We start from the raw sequence: 18,956 nt of genomic DNA, 5'->3' as shown, positions 1-18,956 counted from the left end.
CTTGAAAATGAAATTAGTAAAAGATTTTTTTTGAGTTTTTAGTTGAGTTGCCTTTGGAAATATTGCAATGAAAAACTTTCTACAAAACTGTCAACAATAAAAAAACTGGAATCGGACTGCGAAGTAAAGCTTAAAGAAAGTTATCGAAAAAGCGACTAATTAAATTAAATGATTAAATAATCTGAGTTTATTCTATACTTCGTACAGCTCCTCAGCCAATCAAGGCATACCAATCAACATGTGACGCTTATGCCACATAACTGCACACACTCTCTCAATAAAAATCCTGGTTAGGTTTGTTGGAACTTTAATACATGGTCAGGTGCAATGAAAGGGTTAACATAAAACAATATAGATTTTCAAGGTGTTAAAGATCCCAAAGTTACATGTCTCCTAATCAATAGGTGACGTATGGAGGATCACCATAAGTTTTGTACAAATTTTGATAAAAGATCCAATCATCTTGGAATGGATTCGTCATCATAGTGAAATTGGTGTCAATATTGAGATATTTTATGGGTGCGCTAGCATTGGAACCTGGGCCATTTGGTTCCCAGATTAGGCCCTCCAGAACTTCGGAGTTACTTGAAGGCGTAGGATTCCTACAATCAGAAATAATAAATGTCGGTTTTATTCTATTTATATAGGATAGAATGCGAAATGACGGTTCTTGGGGTAATACGGGCTCTTGTGATTTCAGTGGTCAATAAATATCTTAAGGTCTGAGACCCAATCCGACATTTCGTAGGGGTACTCGACAGTAGAGTCTTAAATTAAATTTGTCGATTTACTTTACTACAACAACTACAATTTTGTTATTACAAAGTTATGATTATTAGGAAATAGTGGTCGGTATAAATAAAAAAAAATCAAATTATATAGCTCACTTAAGCTCACATTCAGGAGAAAATGAGTGATGTTCGTATTGTTGATGTCCTAAGAGTGCTTGCGCACCGAATAAATGTAGTAGACATAGATAAATTCCCTCACGGACAATGAGTTTGTGTGCTGAGTATGAAAATCAAAACAACTTCCAGTAAAATTTGGATATGTAAATAAAAATCTTAAGGGAAGCGAAAGTTGTAAATTGCACCTCCACTAAGGTGGTCGATATTTTGCTACAAGAAGATGTAATTGCAGCAATAAACTGAAGAACTGCCAAGAAAATGAAGTATATGGCAAATCTAGTGGTAAAAATTACTTTAGGAATGTACCATCAAAATTGTAGAGTTCGAATTGCGTTTAAGCTAATTAATGATTCCGCCTGAATTTGGATGTTGATCATGGTGCTTGGCATGTAGCAAATTCGACTCATATAAGAGAATTGAGCAGTTTTAAGTATGGTGATATGATGTAAGTAAATTCAATACTTAAGCGTAACCATTCTAGCGGAACTTTTGTAGTTTTCTACGAACTTACTCTGGTGATTTGATGAAAAAATGTAAAGTAATAGTTCCGGTTTAAACATATTACCTATATTAACGCTTACCCTGTTTTAGCAAAGTTGGTCCATAAGGTCACCATTTTCTGAATTACTTTCTTATCGGCTGCGGTTGGAGTTACATCGGACATAATAAATTCATAGTTCAAATCTTCTGCATGAGCAACGCCTTTAATAATAATATGAGTTAATACAAAAGCTTATAGTTGGCACGCGGTCGTATGGTTCAAATGTAGAGCTTTGAAAGATATAACAAAGCCTACTCATATCTTGCATTATATAAATTATAGATTTATAATTATAAAAAACAGGTGGCTGCTGCTGCCACTCTATTGGCTTTCGTTTGATTTTTTCTTGACGTTATTATTTTAATTCGTTTTTTATTTCGTCATTTCAAGTAGGGTACGTGTGTTGCCGACGCGTTTGTCGCATTAACTTGTCAATTTGGTGCCATAATTCCATTTTGAATTGATTCGTTTCTACGTGAAACAGACATTTTTGTGATTTTTAAACGTTGCAACAACTCTAAGTGAAAATTTACTATTAATTTTATAACATTTACCTTGATGTGTATTATTTGGATCTCCAACGTGTCCTTGGTATGCAAATTCGTAAAAATACACTTTGGAGAACTTGGAACTCTGGGCAACCGTTTCTCGTATGGGCCTTATGAATTGGTTAGCATTGAGAAACTGAAATACACAATTGTTTCATAAAATGATTAGGTCGTCAATTGTTGGCTTTTTATTTACCTGAGTGAACTTTTTGGGATCACTTGCGATATTGACAGTGTTAAAATAGTGCCCTCTTACTTTAGCTCCAGCCAAAATTTGCTTAATTAAATTTTTTGTTAGGCCTGCAGGAGCAAGGAGTTTTAAGTCCAAACTGTATTGCAGCAAAAGAGGCGTGCTCCGCACTGCAAGAGGAAAAGACAGATCATCTATACCCGGTCACAATACCCCTTCACGTAGATGAGTTACTCTTGGGTTCATCTCACGTTCTTCATATATTTTTTATTACAAGTGGATTACAACTAAGTTGTAAAATTAATCAATCAATGTATTCAAATCGTTTTTGTTAGGCGGTCACCACTGCTTTTAATAAATGTAACGTTAGAGTCCAAGCGTCACGAATTTTTGAAGATTTGGGAAGGCGGAGGCCAATAGGGAAACCGTTCCGAGAAGTTATTTATGTTTTTCTGTTCCTCGAATATAGGCATTGAAAATTTTCAAATTATCACCCTTCATATGTGTAAAAAGACACTTTCTCCAAAACATTAAATTTGCATTTTGATAAATATACATACCAGCATTAAGATCCAAATTTGCGCTTTCATTTGAGCTAAAACCCATAAGTAATGGCACTTTTTGGAATTGTCCTGTTGAAAGCAGCTCCCAATTCTTTTTTGTTATAAATGCACCAGGAAGAGCAGGTTCCGTGACAACTCCCATCGGTATACCTCCCAAGAAACCATCCGTAATTGCGTACTGAAATGCAAGGCAACATTTACAAACCGTCTTTTAAATTGTTAATTACGTACTATGTTTGATACGTTGTTTTCGGCTATTTTCAAAGTTTTATAGTCGATTTTTCTTAACTTCTCAACCAGCGTCTGGGAGCTTATAGTTTCAATCCCCAGGCTTAAACCTACTGCAAATGCCGTTACCCTCGCGTTGGTTGTATGAGCAAATGGACACAGACTGGAACCACTTTGAAGAATTGCTCCTTTGAATAAACCTATGAGAATGTAAATGTAACTATAAAGTTGATTATTGTTTTAAACTAATTAGTCATTTCTTGAGACAAATGCGTACTTTCATCTGAGATGGCCATGCCCTTATGTGAAGATTCGGTTTCGGTGAATATGCGAAACATTAAACATAGTTTTACCCAGGTTTTTCTCATTGAAGGCCAATGTGGAGAAATCGATTTGTGTTGATATTCATAGAACAATTAGAAGTTCTTTTCATTCGCGCTAAATTTGCAAAACTTTCGTGGTAAGAAGTGTATTTTTGTTACCAATGTGTGTTCTGCAGGAATATAAATATATCAAAGTAAGACCAATAACACACGTAAGCATACTATCATCGTAACTGGAGGTGAAGTCCCAATAAAGGCACTCGAATCGTGCACGTATTTCTGGTTTACTATATTTTGATCTTACCTGTCGTCAAATTGCTCAGGGTTAAGTATGATACAGAAGCTCCTCCTGCGCTTTGTCCAAAAATGGTCACTTGGTTTGGATCTCCTCCAAAACTTTTAATATTTTGTTTTACCCATTGTAACGCCAAAACTTGATCTTTTAATCCCCAGTTGCCGGGTGCTGTTGAATCTTCAGTACTAGAATTAGGTGTACAAAAATCAGAAGATGCTCAGAACTACTTTAAATATTTAATTTTTTATCCTTTGTCAAGTGTTTGGTATTTTTCACATCAAGCTTTCAAAAGGGATTCTTTAGTGATAACCGCGTAGTGTTTCTTGTCAATTGTTTAAGAAAAAAATGCCATTACAGATGTTTACGGAACAAGCTTGATCTAAGGAACGGTTCTAAATTCAAATCCCAAATTTGGTGGGTAGTTAGCTGAAAACCCAAGCCAACTCCCCAGATGACAATAAAGTACCCGTTGTGTAGCATTTGGGACTAACGTTCTGTCTGAAATATGATGCCACAAATGTTTGTATATGTTCGTCTGCATTTTAAAAACTAATAATTCAATTGGCTTACAAGGACGACTTACCTTAAAAATCCAAAAATACCTAATCTGTAATTGAATGATACATAGACTACTCCTTTCTCCAAAAAATAATCTGGGCCGTACTGATAGTATGCAGATGTACCTCCCATAAATGTACCACCATATATCCATACCATCACGGGTAAGTTTCCAGTCACCTAGATTATTGTAAAGTTTATTAATTTTTGACTAAAATACAATATCTAAGTGTATAAATAGTGGGCGGTCAGGTTAAATATTAGTTTAATGTAGCACAAGTAAGAGTCCTGCAGAGATGTAGCTTGAAGTTTACCAATCCAATCATCACATATTTTCCAAATAATGTTATTCGACGGCTAGTCTCTACAATCAGACTGAAAATAGATTAAGGCTAATATTTATTTTCATGGTGCCCCAGATTTTTTGAGCACTGGGGATCGCTGCTTTGTCGGACACTGTACATGTATTTTTTAGATGAGGGTGAACAGTGTCTCGAAAGGGACATCGGTGAAAACACGGTAGCAACCCTGATGTGATTACAGAAATTCTTTAGTATGAAACATCAGTGTTTGGAAAAAAATTCACAGGTTGAAAATTGACCTGCGGAACGGAATGTGATGGAACACCAAACAATAGGAGTTGGCCAGTTCGAACATAAAGTAGAAACTCGGTTAATACAATATATGTTAAGAGATCTGAACTGAATCTCAAATGTGATCCCCGAACCCTAAAATTTGATGTTAGATTGGTCAGGAATCTTCATGTAATGGGGTAGATGGTAATAGTTGTCGGTGGATTTTAGACGTATGTATAACTTTTAAGCTTCTGTAGTAATCTGATATTTGCTCAGTTATTGTGTTCTGATACATTAGTTGACATGTGTGTTGTCTTGTTCGAAGTATTCGAAGGGCTCAAGAAAATTTATCTAAATCAATACTCCATATCATCGTTTTACTTACATTTGTAGTATAAACGTTAATGTATAGACAGTCTTCTGAGCCTGTTACATTTGTAGACGGACTATAAAATAAAGCAATCTGAGTACATTTATCTTTATCTTTAGTTGCGTCTAAGGTTCCATTCCATGGGTCATTCTTTGCTGGTGGCTGTAAATTTTGTAAAACACATATACGTTATTAAGCCAATTTTATTAGGTGCGTATTAATAATATCGATTGATGTTATTTAAAGAATATGTGTTTTCAGTTTTTATATACCTAAACCGCTTTGATCAAAATGTACAGGAATATTTTGTTTGTTTGCCATCGCTATTGCAGTAGACATACAAGGTGATTCACAACCTTATGGACACACCACAAGCTCAAAACAAGTCGAGTTGCCATATCAGTTTTTATCATATTTGTATTTTCTCTTTAACTCTCTCTCAATTTTTTTACGTATGATCTCTTTAGACCCTCTATCCGAATGTAAGCTAAGTTGTTATCAAAATATACATGGTGTTTTTTCTAGTGTCATACCCCCCTTTTACCCCGCGAAGTTTTTTGTGGTTTGCCACTGACTTCGACCGAACAAATTTCTCCATTTGATGTTCAATTTAAGATTTTTTTTATCTCTTGCAGTTTTTCCGCGTCTGCCTTCGTTTTCGAGCTATTTCCACAACGTTTTTGGGTGATTTTCAATTAACTTTCTGGGTCTAAACAGCAGCGAATGTTCAAAATTTGCTCAAATATCTCTTAAACTGTAGGAGTTAAAGATTAAATTCCAATAGTTTTTAAAAACTTTAACACCCTGTATTTCCTTAACAATAGGACTGAATGAAAAAAAATTAAATGAAAGCTCGGCTTGTTTTGAAGTCCTCTACACGCCCCTGCTCTCTGTCCATAAGGTTGAGAATCACGCAGTATGTTTTTCGATTTATGAATTGTTCAACCAACCATACGTTTTACCATGCATTATCTTTATCTAGTTGGCACTTTTGTTTCGACTTTATTACAGATAATATTCTAGTTTACATATACTTAGTGAAATGCCGTCCTCCAGGCAACACTATTAACAGATAAAATCAAACTTACTGCAAATCTGAGATCGTCGATCGGTTTTTTAGCAAACGGAATTCCTCGGTATGCATAATAGGTAAGCTTTTGGCTATAGGTAGAATTAACTGAGCCTTTCAGTTTTCCATCAGAAATCGTTATTAGTGGAGCTGTTCCCTGAAACAATAAGGAAGCGTTAATACTGGTTTTTGTGGTGATACAAGTTGAAATTAACATGCTACAAAAATTCCTAAAATGGTTACGATAATGCTAGAATAACAGTTACACTGTTTAGTCCAGTCGGATTAGATTCTTTGCAAGCACTAAATAGATGAAGATCAAAGAACATTGGAAGTTGATCTATGTCTTAATCTTGGGACAATAGTTTCCGGCCGTAGGACATTGTTTAAATAACCAAAGAAAGTGCCAAGAACCGTTTTTTTGCGCATAGCATTTCAATCGTTGATGCAATTGAAAAACAATTTAATAATTTTTGTGAAGTAGCAAAAATACCAACAATTTGAGACAAGCTGAACTAAAATCCGTTCATTGATTTGTTTTCTGAAAAACCAAATAAAAAACGCCGATTTTATCGTTTTTTTTAATTTTCTATAATTAATTAAGTATTTAAGAAAAAATTGTACTAATTTGTTTTTCTGGAGATCTTTGTACACGTTATAAATATTACAAATTTTTGCTTAAAATAATAATAACTTTTAGCTAATTCCTATTTGTTATGTAAAAAAGGCTCTTGCCAGATTCTAAACACGTTTCATTTTGACTGTCGCTTAACATTCTCTAAAGTGGTATTTAGTAACCCTTGAGGTTCAAAGGTAGKWRGTATGTTTTATGCTACTTACAGTAGTGGTCGTAGGTAAATATTATKTCGARTCWTTTGTCGGACATTTCATTATATAAATARTCCACAGATTCAGAAATATTTTTTGARAAACTGATATGCCTTCATCGAATTGTGYATGGAATGCATAGATTTCATTCCAAATATTYCCWATGCGCCRAAAAACATYAACGACATCCGAACCTGCTGGAACATTTTACCTCTAACAACTATCCAATGTTTTTTKACCATAAACTCTGKASTGAGATAATCGGATATATACGTTGCCGTTTCAGCTGACGATAGCTCAACAATTTCAAACATTCTGACCAGAATGCATGGTTTATCTCAGCGATAAAACTTACCCTTGGATAAGTAATTAAAACAAACTTTTGTCGCCGAGCGCATTTACAAGTATTTAGTACCTGTAACCATCGTTAGATTTGAAATATGTACTTGAACAGCGAAACCTGCAACTCGGTCGCAACACAAATTAGTCCGCTGGATATTCATAATCCAAATAATAAATCCGCTATTCTTCGACAATCAGGAAATTATTATATTTGCATCTCCTGGATCAGTGAGCGTTTCGGAAAACGGGTGAGAAGAGCCAACATGTGAATGTTTGTTCGCACTCTAAAAAAATTGTTTTTGGAAGAAATATAGGGCAAAAATAAAAGAGCAACACGAAGCGAAGAAAGTAACAATGCTTGCTGAAAACTCTAAAGCAGTTGTGAAATAAACTTTTTAACTAGGTTGTAAAATTGTTATTTAAATGGAAAATTGGAGATTATTGCTCCACGTCGTGCATTGACGAACGTCGCACAATTTTTATATCCGCACGAAAAATATTCTTTTCATATATTAATACAAACTCTTAACTTCAGGTGGAGTCATTATTTAATAGAAAATTGGAAAACGTGTTTGAAATAAAGCAAAAATAATCCAGCTAGTACGGTTTAAAAAATGCGAAGCGGATCTAAACCAGAAAAAAGTAACAACATTTTTGGAAAACGTACCTGTCCTCTAATTAGTCTACTACATAAGGCAAACATTAAAAAACTTAACAAGTTCTTCATATCTAGTTGCTGCGGTTGTAACTATAGGTTGACTTAAAAATTTGGAACTGGAGTTGTAAGACTGGGGTGCGCTATATTAAATACCCGTTTGAAATGCTTACGGTATTTAGCCAAATGCGTTATTATTAATGAATTCATGGATAAGAAACCACTTAAACACTACATCGAAAATGTAAATAGGGTTTGCTTTTTATCAGTTAAGAAAATGCCAGTGAAGAATTCCTCAAAATACGCATACTATTTTCTGGACAGACGTAAGTGACTTGTTGCGAACTAGCGACAGCTTTTACTTGAAGATCGAGTCGGCCTATTTTTTTATCACATTATTGTCAGTTGCAGATGGCGAATATTAAAAATAATTATCTCGAAGTTTTATGCTTCTTGGTGCATTGTCTTGCATAGCGCTAGGGGTGGGCAAGGTTGGGCGAGCGCCCAACCATCATTTGTAAAATTTGTAAAAAAAACACTTTAACAGATCTGACCCTTCTTTTGCAAGATTTTAGTTTAGTCCTGCATGAAATGAATAAACTATGTAATATTGCAACGACAGTACCATCTTCTAGTGCAAGTTGCGAAAAATATTTCAGCACTTTGAAGAGAATAAAAAATTATTTCATTATTACATTATTTCTACCTTATTATAGTTTTATTCAATGTTTATAATGTTATTCGTTAATTTAAATATTTTAAATTTACTTTCGTTTAGTAAAAGGAATTATTTAATTCAAAAAATGGGTTTGTTTATAATAGTTTTTATTACAATACTAGAGTTGTAGCTAATTTCATTCAGCCTTTGTGCTCAACATAAGAACGTTTAAAAAAATGTTCACACTTGTGAAATATATTTTTATTTCATAACATTTCTTTCGTTATTCTACGAAAGTAGATAAAATCTCGTATAATACCTATTTGTACTGTATATTCGTATTGGGACACTCAAGCTATATTCAAACTCTGTTAGCTCCTGGCTTGACAAAAACATGTCGTTAAAGTGTTTTCTAATGAGTCTTTGCAACGCTTGTATGTTAAATAAAAATAACTAAAAATTATTTTACATTATATTCGGACAAAGAAGTAGTAGTAAAACCTAAAAGTAAGTAAATAAGTAAAAGTAAAAAGTAAAAAAGATATGTATCCAATATCCAACTCTTACAATTAAAAGTATAAATATCTCCTGCCCACCTTGAAAAAAAATAGGAAAATCAAGCTGGCGCCGCCACTGTACACGATATAAGGGTTTCAACCCCAGATCAAAAAAAAATTAGTTTGTGCGTAATTATTCAGTTGCATTTTAATGTGTTAATCAGCCGCCTTCTTATAATTAACTAATTTAAAAAGTGCGCATATGTAGTACCTGTTTAGTATGTATGTCTATATCATTTGAATAATTGTGCTGTGGTTTTATCTTAATGTTGCTTTTTCCACCTATTTATGTCAAAGTTATACTTGTTGAATAGTTATGTATTGATTTACATACAGGGTGTCAATTTGAAAACTTCCACCCTTAATATCTTTCTTGCAGTTGAAAATATTAAAAATCGGAAAAACCCGTCAATTTTGGGAGGCGGACACTTTAAATTAATATGTTTAGCCTCCTTGTTTCAACTCCCTAGGACGGGTCAATCCCTTAGAATCTTAAATTAAATCCTGTTATCTTCGTTGGCTAAGGCGTAATAAAGCAGCAGGTTCTTTTTCATTGATTTTTTTGTTTATTATTGTTCGGCGGACGGGATTGGAATACACATGAACAAAATGCAATAAAAAGTACATATATTCCTTTTATTTATTGTATAAGCAGGATTAAAAAATCATGCAACAATTTTTATTCTTTGGGTATAACAATTTGCCTTGAATTCTAACAGGTCGTACTTATATTTTTTCTCGAAACAACGTTTTTATATTTATTATCTACAATCCATTGAAAACTTTCTAACACACAGTATATATATTTTTCTAATATTTACAATAGTCAGAATAGGAGTTTTGCTGATACCTTGCTTAGTACGGCGCTTTGTAAATAATTATCAATTTTAGTAATTAGTTAGTCAGAATAACGTATTTTGCAAGTTGCCTGAAAAAAACCAATTCTGGAAACATGTTCCCTTTTTATTTATAAATATATGTATGTATGCTAGGCAGTCTATTGAACTAGTATTTATTCTAAGGTCTAATGGTTTTACTTTGTTAACGTAGGTATTTGTGTATCAAATAGGTATCATCTTAAAAAACCTTCAAAACAGCAAGTACTTATTTATTTACAACGCTTCCGTTATTTTACATTGTTTAAAGTAAATTAATTTGTGGTAACTTTGATATAGGCTTTGGTGGTTGGCCAAAGTAGACAAAATAATAATCATTCACATGTTCCGAAGGCTTTAAGCTGCTATACAATGTATTACATACACTTGAATCATCAATACTAAATTCTAATGTACATATATTCCTGATTTTTTGAAACTGAAAAGTTACTTAGTGGCAACAACTTATAACTTGTAAGTTTCTATTGAGTGAAAAGGGAGCTCTGCTCATAACAACATAAGGTGCTAGCGGTTATTCTTATTCATACTAACAAATTACTACTTTATAGAAATGTTCGGAGTACGCAACAAAAATCTTACACTTTCGGTTAAATTTTAATAATTTGCTGCATTAATCCGATTAAAACAAAGTCCTGTTTTTGGCCTACACTTTATGGACAGGGTTATTGATTGAACTATTGAACTTTGACCACCCCGTTTATGTATCTAATTTGAAATTTAGAGAAAAACGTCAAATAGAAAAGTTGTAGATATTAATGATTAGTTTATTTAAAGATGGTACCAATTGATACGGGGTGTCTCAAATTCAAGTGACAGACCAAGCTTACCTTTTTTTAAATGGAATGCGGTATTTTTATTGCATATTCGAGCTAATTTGGAATTTTAATCGTAATTTTTTTATGTATTTCACAATATCCAATTTTTGGACCTTAATTTTTGATACCCAAAATCGATTTCAAAATGGTCTGGCCAAAATCGGAAACTTATAGTTTCTCATTATGGCATTCAAAAATCCACATCTATTAGCTAGGTTTCTGTCTAACCATTCATCATCATTTTCTGATTTTTGGGAAGCATTTCAGTTGATCGGTACCACAATTTACCCATTACCTGGAGTTAAATGGAGTTTCTTCTACCAATTTACGGAATCGATTTGAAATGGAGTTGATTCATATTTATCTCAATACTAATTGGTGTCAAATTCAACCAATTGTAATGTTATTTGAAAATTTCTCTTCCATAAGGGCCTGCACAAACTTTTTCGTCTTCCCTCTGTAGTTCACAGAAAAAACTTTTTTGACGCGACCTAAGTTGATTTATCATGTAACTTTCCCATATCTAACCACATGTCAAGGAATAGTTCGAGAAAAATATTTCGCACAAACCCCTTGTCAATTTTTAAAAATTTTAACATTTTATTTTTTTTCTGAAAAAGAAAGATTCCTGTCGACAACAGTTGTTTTTTATGAACTCTCAGGCTCATCGGGCATGATCAAACAGTATCTTTTCAATTTTTCAGCTTTCATAGTTTGCGAGAAAATCTCGAATATATGATTTTCAAAAAACAAATGCAAATTTCTCGGTAACCAAAAGAGCTCAGCTCAATCTAGTCAGTCTCGTCGATCGGCTGTCTTAACTGCCAAGAAAAGTTAACTTTTTAGCTACGATCGATAATAAGCGAGCAATTGACGATTTTCTAAAAACATGTAACATTTTGGGGAAAAGTTTTCGAAATGTTTCCCAATTTTGTTATGTCAAATTTCGGTCCAATTTTGCCATGAGAGAGATTCGTATTTGTCTCAAGACTAACTGATGTCAATTTCAACCAATTCTAGGGTCATTTGACAAGTTTATTCAATTTTGTTTCCTTTTTGTTGTATGTCTTTGTTGAAAAAAAATAGTTTGGTCCGAAGATTTCAATAAAACAGTTATGTAGTATTTTCTTAAATTGATCTAAAATACATTTTATACAATAAAATTAATAGATCAGATATACTAAATCCAATACGTAAACTGGGCAGAATTAGTACTCTTTGTTTTACCGTTGATCATGACCTGTTAGTCACAACTCAGCAAGTTATTTAGTATTGAAACACATTGCATTTAGTAAATCTCACTATTGAGCTATTTGGTGAGCACACTTTATTGAGTCTTACAATAATAAAATACCGAGTCAACTTTGGGGTTTTTTCCAAAGTAGGACGTTTGCGTAAATGTATATAAAATTTTCTAAATATCAAATATTCAGGTAGATGGCAAACGTTTTCAAAATGTCATAAGCATGGGTTTTATGTCACTTTGTTATACAAGTGGGACGACTGAACACTTTATTACCTTATAATTTATTTAGTCTATCTTCTGCTAAATTTCACAAGTAAACGTGTTTTCATAATCATTCGACTACGTAAGTCTATAAAACTTCTACATATGTGATATAAAATTATTGCCTTTCAATAGTGCTACATTTATTGTTTTGCTCCATTTTTTATTATTACCGAAAAAAACGAATTTGACGGTGTATCCAATGATCTGAGCTACAAGCTGAGAAATGATGAATTATGTTTTCTGTTATTTACTGCGTGATTACGTTAAACCAAGACATTTTTTGCGTATTTCAGCCAGTCGTATATAAATCAAACATCCATTTTTGTTCACTAATTTGAGGTCGTATCAAAATGCCTGGAAGCAGGACGTGATATTATCCATTAGTTTCATCATATTTTCGAAGATTCTCTCAATTATGCATTCTTTTGATGCTATTTTATTGTATTATTGTAATCCAAGTAAAATGAAGTTTTTCGTTACTATTATAATTCCGAATTTTTTGGCTTCACACTTTACATAAGATGTGAGATATTCCTTTCGAATTTTCCTCGTGTTGTTTTACAATTTACAATGTTTTGTTGTTATTAGTGTGTTAATTAATTTTCGCAATTGCAATAAGGACTGCTTCCGTTTCTGTTGTGTTTTTAAGTTTTTGCCTTCGTCCTATCTTATCGATCCTCTTTATATTCCATTTGTGCGCGGGATACACCGAATGTTAAAATTTACAAAAGTGCTGTGCAATGCAAATCAATCAGCCACTTTCTGCTGGAATAAGCGTTTGAATAACTCAACAATTTTATTTAAAAATAAAGTTTTGTCATGAACGGTTTTCGTTGTGGTGTACACTATTTGACATTGTTTTCTAGTTTTTCTACCATTTTCACATACATCAAAGCTTTGTTGTGCTTCATAACTAAAGAATAGAAGCAACTACATATCTCCCAAAATATAAAAATAAATAAACCTGTTACTTTCTATATTCACTTCTTTAGCGCAGCTTATTTCAATCTGTTAATTCTACACAACAGATTTAGTTCAACTGGTCGTTAACAGCAAATTGATTCATACAGTACCTACACAAACTTATTTTAAACGGCTGGTTTCAAAGAAATCGCTTAGATTTATTACGGTGGCGGACATCTTACAAGTGTAGTTGCAAATTCACTGAATTTCTTATCGATAGGTGTTCTGTCGTCGTATAAAGATGGAGCTTGAAGAATTATGCCGGCTGTACCTAAAACATAGGATTAATATTGTAAAAAACAATAAAACAAATACAAAACATGCATCTAGGTTTCTGACTTCTAAGTTTTCACATAAATATTAAGTATATACTTTCCTGACTGTGTTTCAATTCCAAATCAAAATTAATTCCTGGGTTTCAGTCATTTTCTTTATTTGTCAATTAAAATACGTTTTGGTGTATTTTTCCACCATCATCAGTTTTTACGTGTAGCGTTGTTGCTGCTTTAAGCCTTGGCATACATTTTCATAATAACGACAATAAATGACTGAAACCCAGGAATTAATTTTGATTTGGAATAAATATTAAGGAAGAAAAATATCGCAAATTTAGTTGAGCAAGATTGCTGGAGTTTTAGGTATTAGTTCACATGCAACCAAGTCTAGATCTCTTAACCAGTTTAAATAGTTTTACTACACCATCATTGAATGTGCACAAATTACGCGTTGTAAAAGCTTGGTATTCCGATATGCAGTAAAAAATGGAATCTATAGCTTCTTGAAATCAAGACTTTTTTGGGAAAACTGCCAATATTTGCTTAACAGTGGTTGTTCACTTTCTAAAAGGGCCATTTAGTTCTCTCTGCAATTATGTAAAAATGAGCGTTATTGCTCATTTCGCTTCCCAGAAATGAGCAAAAACGGGACAAAAATCACAAAATTTTGGAATAATCATGCACCTAAATGTCTGATCATTTTTATAATTTCATAAACAAAAGACTGAATGCCACTGGTTCGAATGAAAACGGTTGTTTATGTTTTCCGAAAATATTCAAGCTCAATATAGTAATTAGAATTGGCAATTGAAGCATTCTGTCTAAAAACGTGCTACTTCTGCACGCCAATAAACAATCAACAAAGAAATCTGAAAATGTTCTCGTAATTTGGGAACTTTTGTGCTAGTGTGATCGATTTTGTCGTCACAGTATCCTAGTCTTTGAGTAATATGCGGTTCTTGGCTATTTACCTACAAGTACCGCTAGCGTAAAGATCCATAAAAATAGTCGGTCGAGAACCATGGCAACATACTTCCAATCTTCTTTCACCTGAAAAAAGAAGCAGAAGGTTGTTAGAAACAACCTTAAAGCTTAATCTAGTAGCTTTAAGTTTCACTAAGAAGCCAATATTTTGATCGATACATGCAGTGTGGGCGTGAGGTATGAAACGTACGAAATAGTTTTTCCATATGAAAGGGAAAAGAGGTTTAGTAAGAGCAAATTTAAATTGTAAACGTACACATTTGCACATAAAACGATTTCTCACAACGAGACATTAATGTCGTAACTCTCATATCTTGATGTGATTTCTTTTGGGGTTCTGCATTCATGACGATTTTTTAGCGATGTTGACGCGAAATTGAAAACAGGCCCTAATAATTTTTTTTGACTGAAAAAATCCAAATAGACTTTTCTGTTTTGTTTATAACTGCATTACATAACTGTTTCTTTATAAATGCATAGTTTGGCAGTCGCTGAAATTTGGGTGTTTATTGATATACTAGAAATAAACTTGTGGACCAAGTGAATTGTTTAACATTAAGTTAGCAACTCAATTAAAACAATTCATTCAATAGGCCCATAACTAGATCAACCATAAATTAGATAAAAATCAAATTTAAGAATTCGCATCATGTTTAAAGTCATTACCGATATAAGACAGGCCTTCTTGCAGTCTGTGGCGAAAAACTTAACGAACAGTAGAAGAAATTTGTTCTATCAAGCAGTTTTAATCAAATCAATTTTTGACTTTAAAAACCTTAAACCAGGACAGTTTAGGTTTAGATTACGCATTTAATTGGGAATATTCAACCAAGGGTCGAGTTTTGTGAAGTCATGTATCCATATAAATCCATGTTATTTGGGATCTGAAGTTTTTAAGGCCCAATAATCCCCCCACCCCTCTGTTCGGAAGCCTTCTCTGTTTGAAATTATTTTTTTCTTTTGTATCACATGTGATTTAAATTAAAGTGATTTTAAATGCTAGCATTATAATTTAGAACATTTTTTTTTTTCAAGTCAAATGCTTGGCAATATTTCATTTTCTTTTATGTATCCGCCGCACATTCGTCTCTGGTTGATTACAGGCCTGTCCGTAAAAATTACGGTTGTAGGAAAATATTTCCGATCTCGTCAAACGAGGATAAAGATTGAGAATGCGCATTTTTTTTTTGATTTAATAATTTTAATTCCAGAGGCATTACATTTAAATGTGTTACATTTTTGAAAACTAAAAATTACATTCGAGGTGATCTTCTTCTTCTGGATTAGTTCAAACAATGATCACAAGGCTTGTCTTGGAATTAAATATAACAGTATTATTTCGTGAAACTGTCCCGGCATTTTGGACAAGATTACCATTTTACGTTTATTAAGACCATCGTCTTTCACACATTTAAATACAACTGATGAGCAACTTTGCATACGGGCTGTGATCACACAATTGGATTTAAGATTCTAGACCAGGTCAAGGCTATTGTTCTGAAACGAGAATCAAATCAATTTTTACATGGACATTTTCAGCACATTTCCTTAGTCATTGCTTAGAAAAACTTGTGTCGCTCTGCTTCAACAAATGGTTCAGAACGCTAACTCAACAACACACTCTTTACAGCAAAGTTTTTTTTTTGTTGTAAAGCGTACTCTAATATTTGCTCTATAAAAAAATTGCTCCACCCGATTTTAGGAGTCCCTTTACGAAAATACAAATTATTTAAAAATCTAGTTTAACAATATGAACAACGTAATCTTCATAAAAAGTCTTCTGCAGGGGATAGCCAGGATACAGGATCTTCAGTTTTTATATACTTAAAACCTTAAATTCTGCAACTATATGATCTCAGATACTTTTGCAGATTTTTTGGAATTATGAACGCTTTTTTATTTGATTTTCAAATTTACGGCATTGCTGAATCAAAATCTACATTGTTTAGAACTCCCCTTTCCTCGTGCGCTTTCTTCATTTTCTGTAATATATGGCTGTTTAATTKCTCTCGTTTTGYTRGTTTAATTATTATGTTASTTAATAAAATCTTCTCCCAGGYMAGATGCTGCCYGAAACTMCTTTGTTCTTATCGTTTTTTCYTACTTAATTGCTTCYGYTCGRGACAGATCTCTTAGTTATACTTCTTCTCATATTTATGGTCATCTTGATCTACTGGTCGGAAACATACATATCATTCTGACGGCCGCAATWTAACATTTTAATAACAACMGTTTTAAACCAGACATCACCCMACAATGTTTATATAACATTYYAGTTTATYCGAAATCTCTTGTTCARGAGCTCAATTCGGGATTTCAAGCAATCTTTCATCTTCCTAGCAAGGATCCGTCACTTTTTATCGTTGAACGTTGAGCAAAAATAATATCTCGTAATGCCCTCGGGGCTAAAAATCGCCCTGGTCTCTCTATCTCAAACGCAATCTTGCCAAACACCCGCAGGGGATTGTTTTATTTCTGCCGTGATGACACAGTTTTGTGTTAAATGTTCCTTTTAAACGTCAAGCAAAACCCTGGTTTACTTTGGGGATTACAAGCACAACACGTCTCGCATTTCGCAGATGGCCTATTTATTTGAAAGGTGTATTTTTAAAACGCGGGACACTTTAAAACGAACGAAGAAAATCTGCCAACGTGTTTAAGATTTGTTTGTGATATCAAAATTTCGAARTCTCTTGTATAATATGTATAACTGCTACGCAATTGTGCACGTATGGATCGAGTTCAGTTTCTTTGAATGAAMCRCAATTATGTCTATAATTTCGGTAGTACGAAACTTGCAGCATRACTGGAAAATATTTGTGACTTGATTATCCGGCCGTCGCCCTGTCTTCTCACGAAATAATTTTGAACCTGGTTTAATCTCACTTGAATCTTTCTCTACGCTTTGCTCGCCAAGTTATTTTTCCCCGCTTGAAACAAAGTCGCAGTCAGAGACAAGTAATAAGTCTCTGGTCGCAGTCATCACCTAACTCATTATCTGATCGTTCGCAACATTTCAAGATCGAGCTCTTTCAACGACCGATGAGTTGATCACAATGAAAGTTCAAGATGGAACCGGAACCCTAAGTGGACATCAAAAATACATCCAGGCTTGAATGCCGTAACAGATCTTCTTCTAATCTGTAGGATTTTACCACTTTGTTCAAACTTTGTTTTAAAACCTGACGCGCGTTTTGTCTTTGGAGGAAGATTAATTTCGTAATTATTTTCTTTTGTTTTAATATTCCTCTGGAGATGGTAGGATTGCTGCCGAAACTACAAAATCGCAATACCGTATGCAAGAAAAATGTCCGATTATTAGCGCGAATTTAGAATAATTAATGGCAATACAAAAGTAAGTGGAAATTAATGAATTTAATATATTTGCTGAGCCCGCATTTTCGCTGCCAAAGTGGCTTGGCAAAAAAACGCCTCTTCGTTTTATTTTCCATTTCTTGAAAGCTGAATCTCCATTTAAATGAATATAAATTCCCTGATAATTTTTCCCCATTTCTACTTAAATTAGAATTCAAAAGTCGATTCCGTAAAAGTGCTGATGTTGGCTAAATTTAAGTGGATGGGATAATTAAAATCAGATGAATACGCGATATTTTTGGTACTGACTGGTAGCTCGTTTTTAGTTTCTTTACATTAAGACAGTCAAAAACATTTTCTGTGTGAGTTGCAGCTTTATTCAATTTTTATATTTATGACATCGAAACGTTGAGCATTAATTCTAAATCGCTCAATTCACAATTTCAAAATTATTGAATTACGTTTGTGCTCAACAATTGTTGCTCCAAATTGAACGACTTTTGATTGTTGTCGAAATCTTGACGATGATACAATTTATTCAGTTTAAATTGTTCAGCTCTTTGCTCAACAGAATTGAAAGTAATGCCGGTTATAATCACTGTTATTGTTATATTTCGTATTTTTAATGGCAATAAAGAAGGTGATTTAAAACATACCTTATTCCTTTAGATACTTTCTGGGACTCACTCTGAGAGTACCACGTTATTTGTGGAGGCAAGTCGAATATTTCATATCAAATGTATTAATCTATTATCATTTTATATCAAATTATCGAGTGCACATTTAAAAAATATTTTTGTAATGTACAGAGTGTCCCAAAAGCCCTAAAAGTATCAATGTTGTGTTTTTCTAAATGAAATACCCTATATTTTATTGCATTTTTGGATTTTCTGAACAAAATAAGTGTTTGTTTTAATAAGATTTATAATGTCTAAATCTAAAGGTTTTTTAAATAATTCGAATTTTATAAAAATCTAATATTATTTTCAT

General features: G+C 33.2%; 2 protein-coding genes across 2 annotated transcripts in view; both read right to left on the bottom strand.

The window, feature by feature from the left end:
* Positions 1 to 290: 290 nt before the first annotated feature.
* Positions 291 to 8,141, bottom strand: LOC109534661 (juvenile hormone esterase). Its single transcript, XM_019900404.2, has 11 exons — positions 8,006 to 8,141; positions 6,188 to 6,325; positions 5,115 to 5,261; positions 4,180 to 4,334; positions 3,606 to 3,781; positions 2,982 to 3,178; positions 2,748 to 2,928; positions 2,194 to 2,357; positions 2,004 to 2,133; positions 1,490 to 1,610; positions 291 to 602 (listed from the first exon to the last, which is right to left on the bottom strand). The coding sequence occupies exons 1-11, from the start codon at positions 8,063 to 8,065 to the stop codon at positions 398 to 400; spliced, it is 1,674 nt and encodes a 557-aa protein (XP_019755963.2). The 5' UTR covers positions 8,066 to 8,141; the 3' UTR covers positions 291 to 397.
* A 1,689-nt stretch (positions 8,142 to 9,830) lies between these two features.
* LOC109534656 (acetylcholine receptor subunit alpha-like) overlaps positions 9,831 to 18,956 on the bottom strand; it is a gene marked incomplete in the record, with an annotated part of 139,839 nt that continues 130,713 nt past the window's right edge. Inside the window, 2 exon segments of the mRNA XM_048668645.1 lie at positions 9,831 to 13,663; positions 14,639 to 14,717. Coding sequence (XP_048524602.1) covers positions 13,554 to 13,663; positions 14,639 to 14,717 — 189 coding nt within the window.

This window comes from Dendroctonus ponderosae, unplaced genomic scaffold, assembly GCF_020466585.1.
Source record: "Dendroctonus ponderosae isolate FM_Combo_2020 unplaced genomic scaffold, Dpon_F_20191213v2 Dpon_F_20191213_7, whole genome shotgun sequence".
In the NCBI taxonomy this organism is placed as follows: Eukaryota; Metazoa; Arthropoda; class Insecta; order Coleoptera; family Curculionidae; genus Dendroctonus; species Dendroctonus ponderosae.
Note: the sequence above shows the minus strand (reverse complement) of the source record. Positions and strands in the feature narration are given on the sequence as shown.

Excerpts from the sequence above, each read along its gene's own strand:
- LOC109534661 (XM_019900404.2), bottom strand. The coding sequence starts at position 8,065 with ATGAAGAACTTGTTAAGTTTTTTAATGTTTGCCTTATGTAGTAGACTA. Across the intron at positions 4,335-5,114 it reads TTAACGTTTATACTACAAAT|GTGACTGGAAACTTACCCGT; the intron begins GTAAGTAAAACG and ends ACAATAATCTAG. Across the intron at positions 1,611-2,003 it reads TCCAAATAATACACATCAAG|GCGTTGCTCATGCAGAAGAT; the intron begins GTAAATGTTATA and ends TTATTATTAAAG.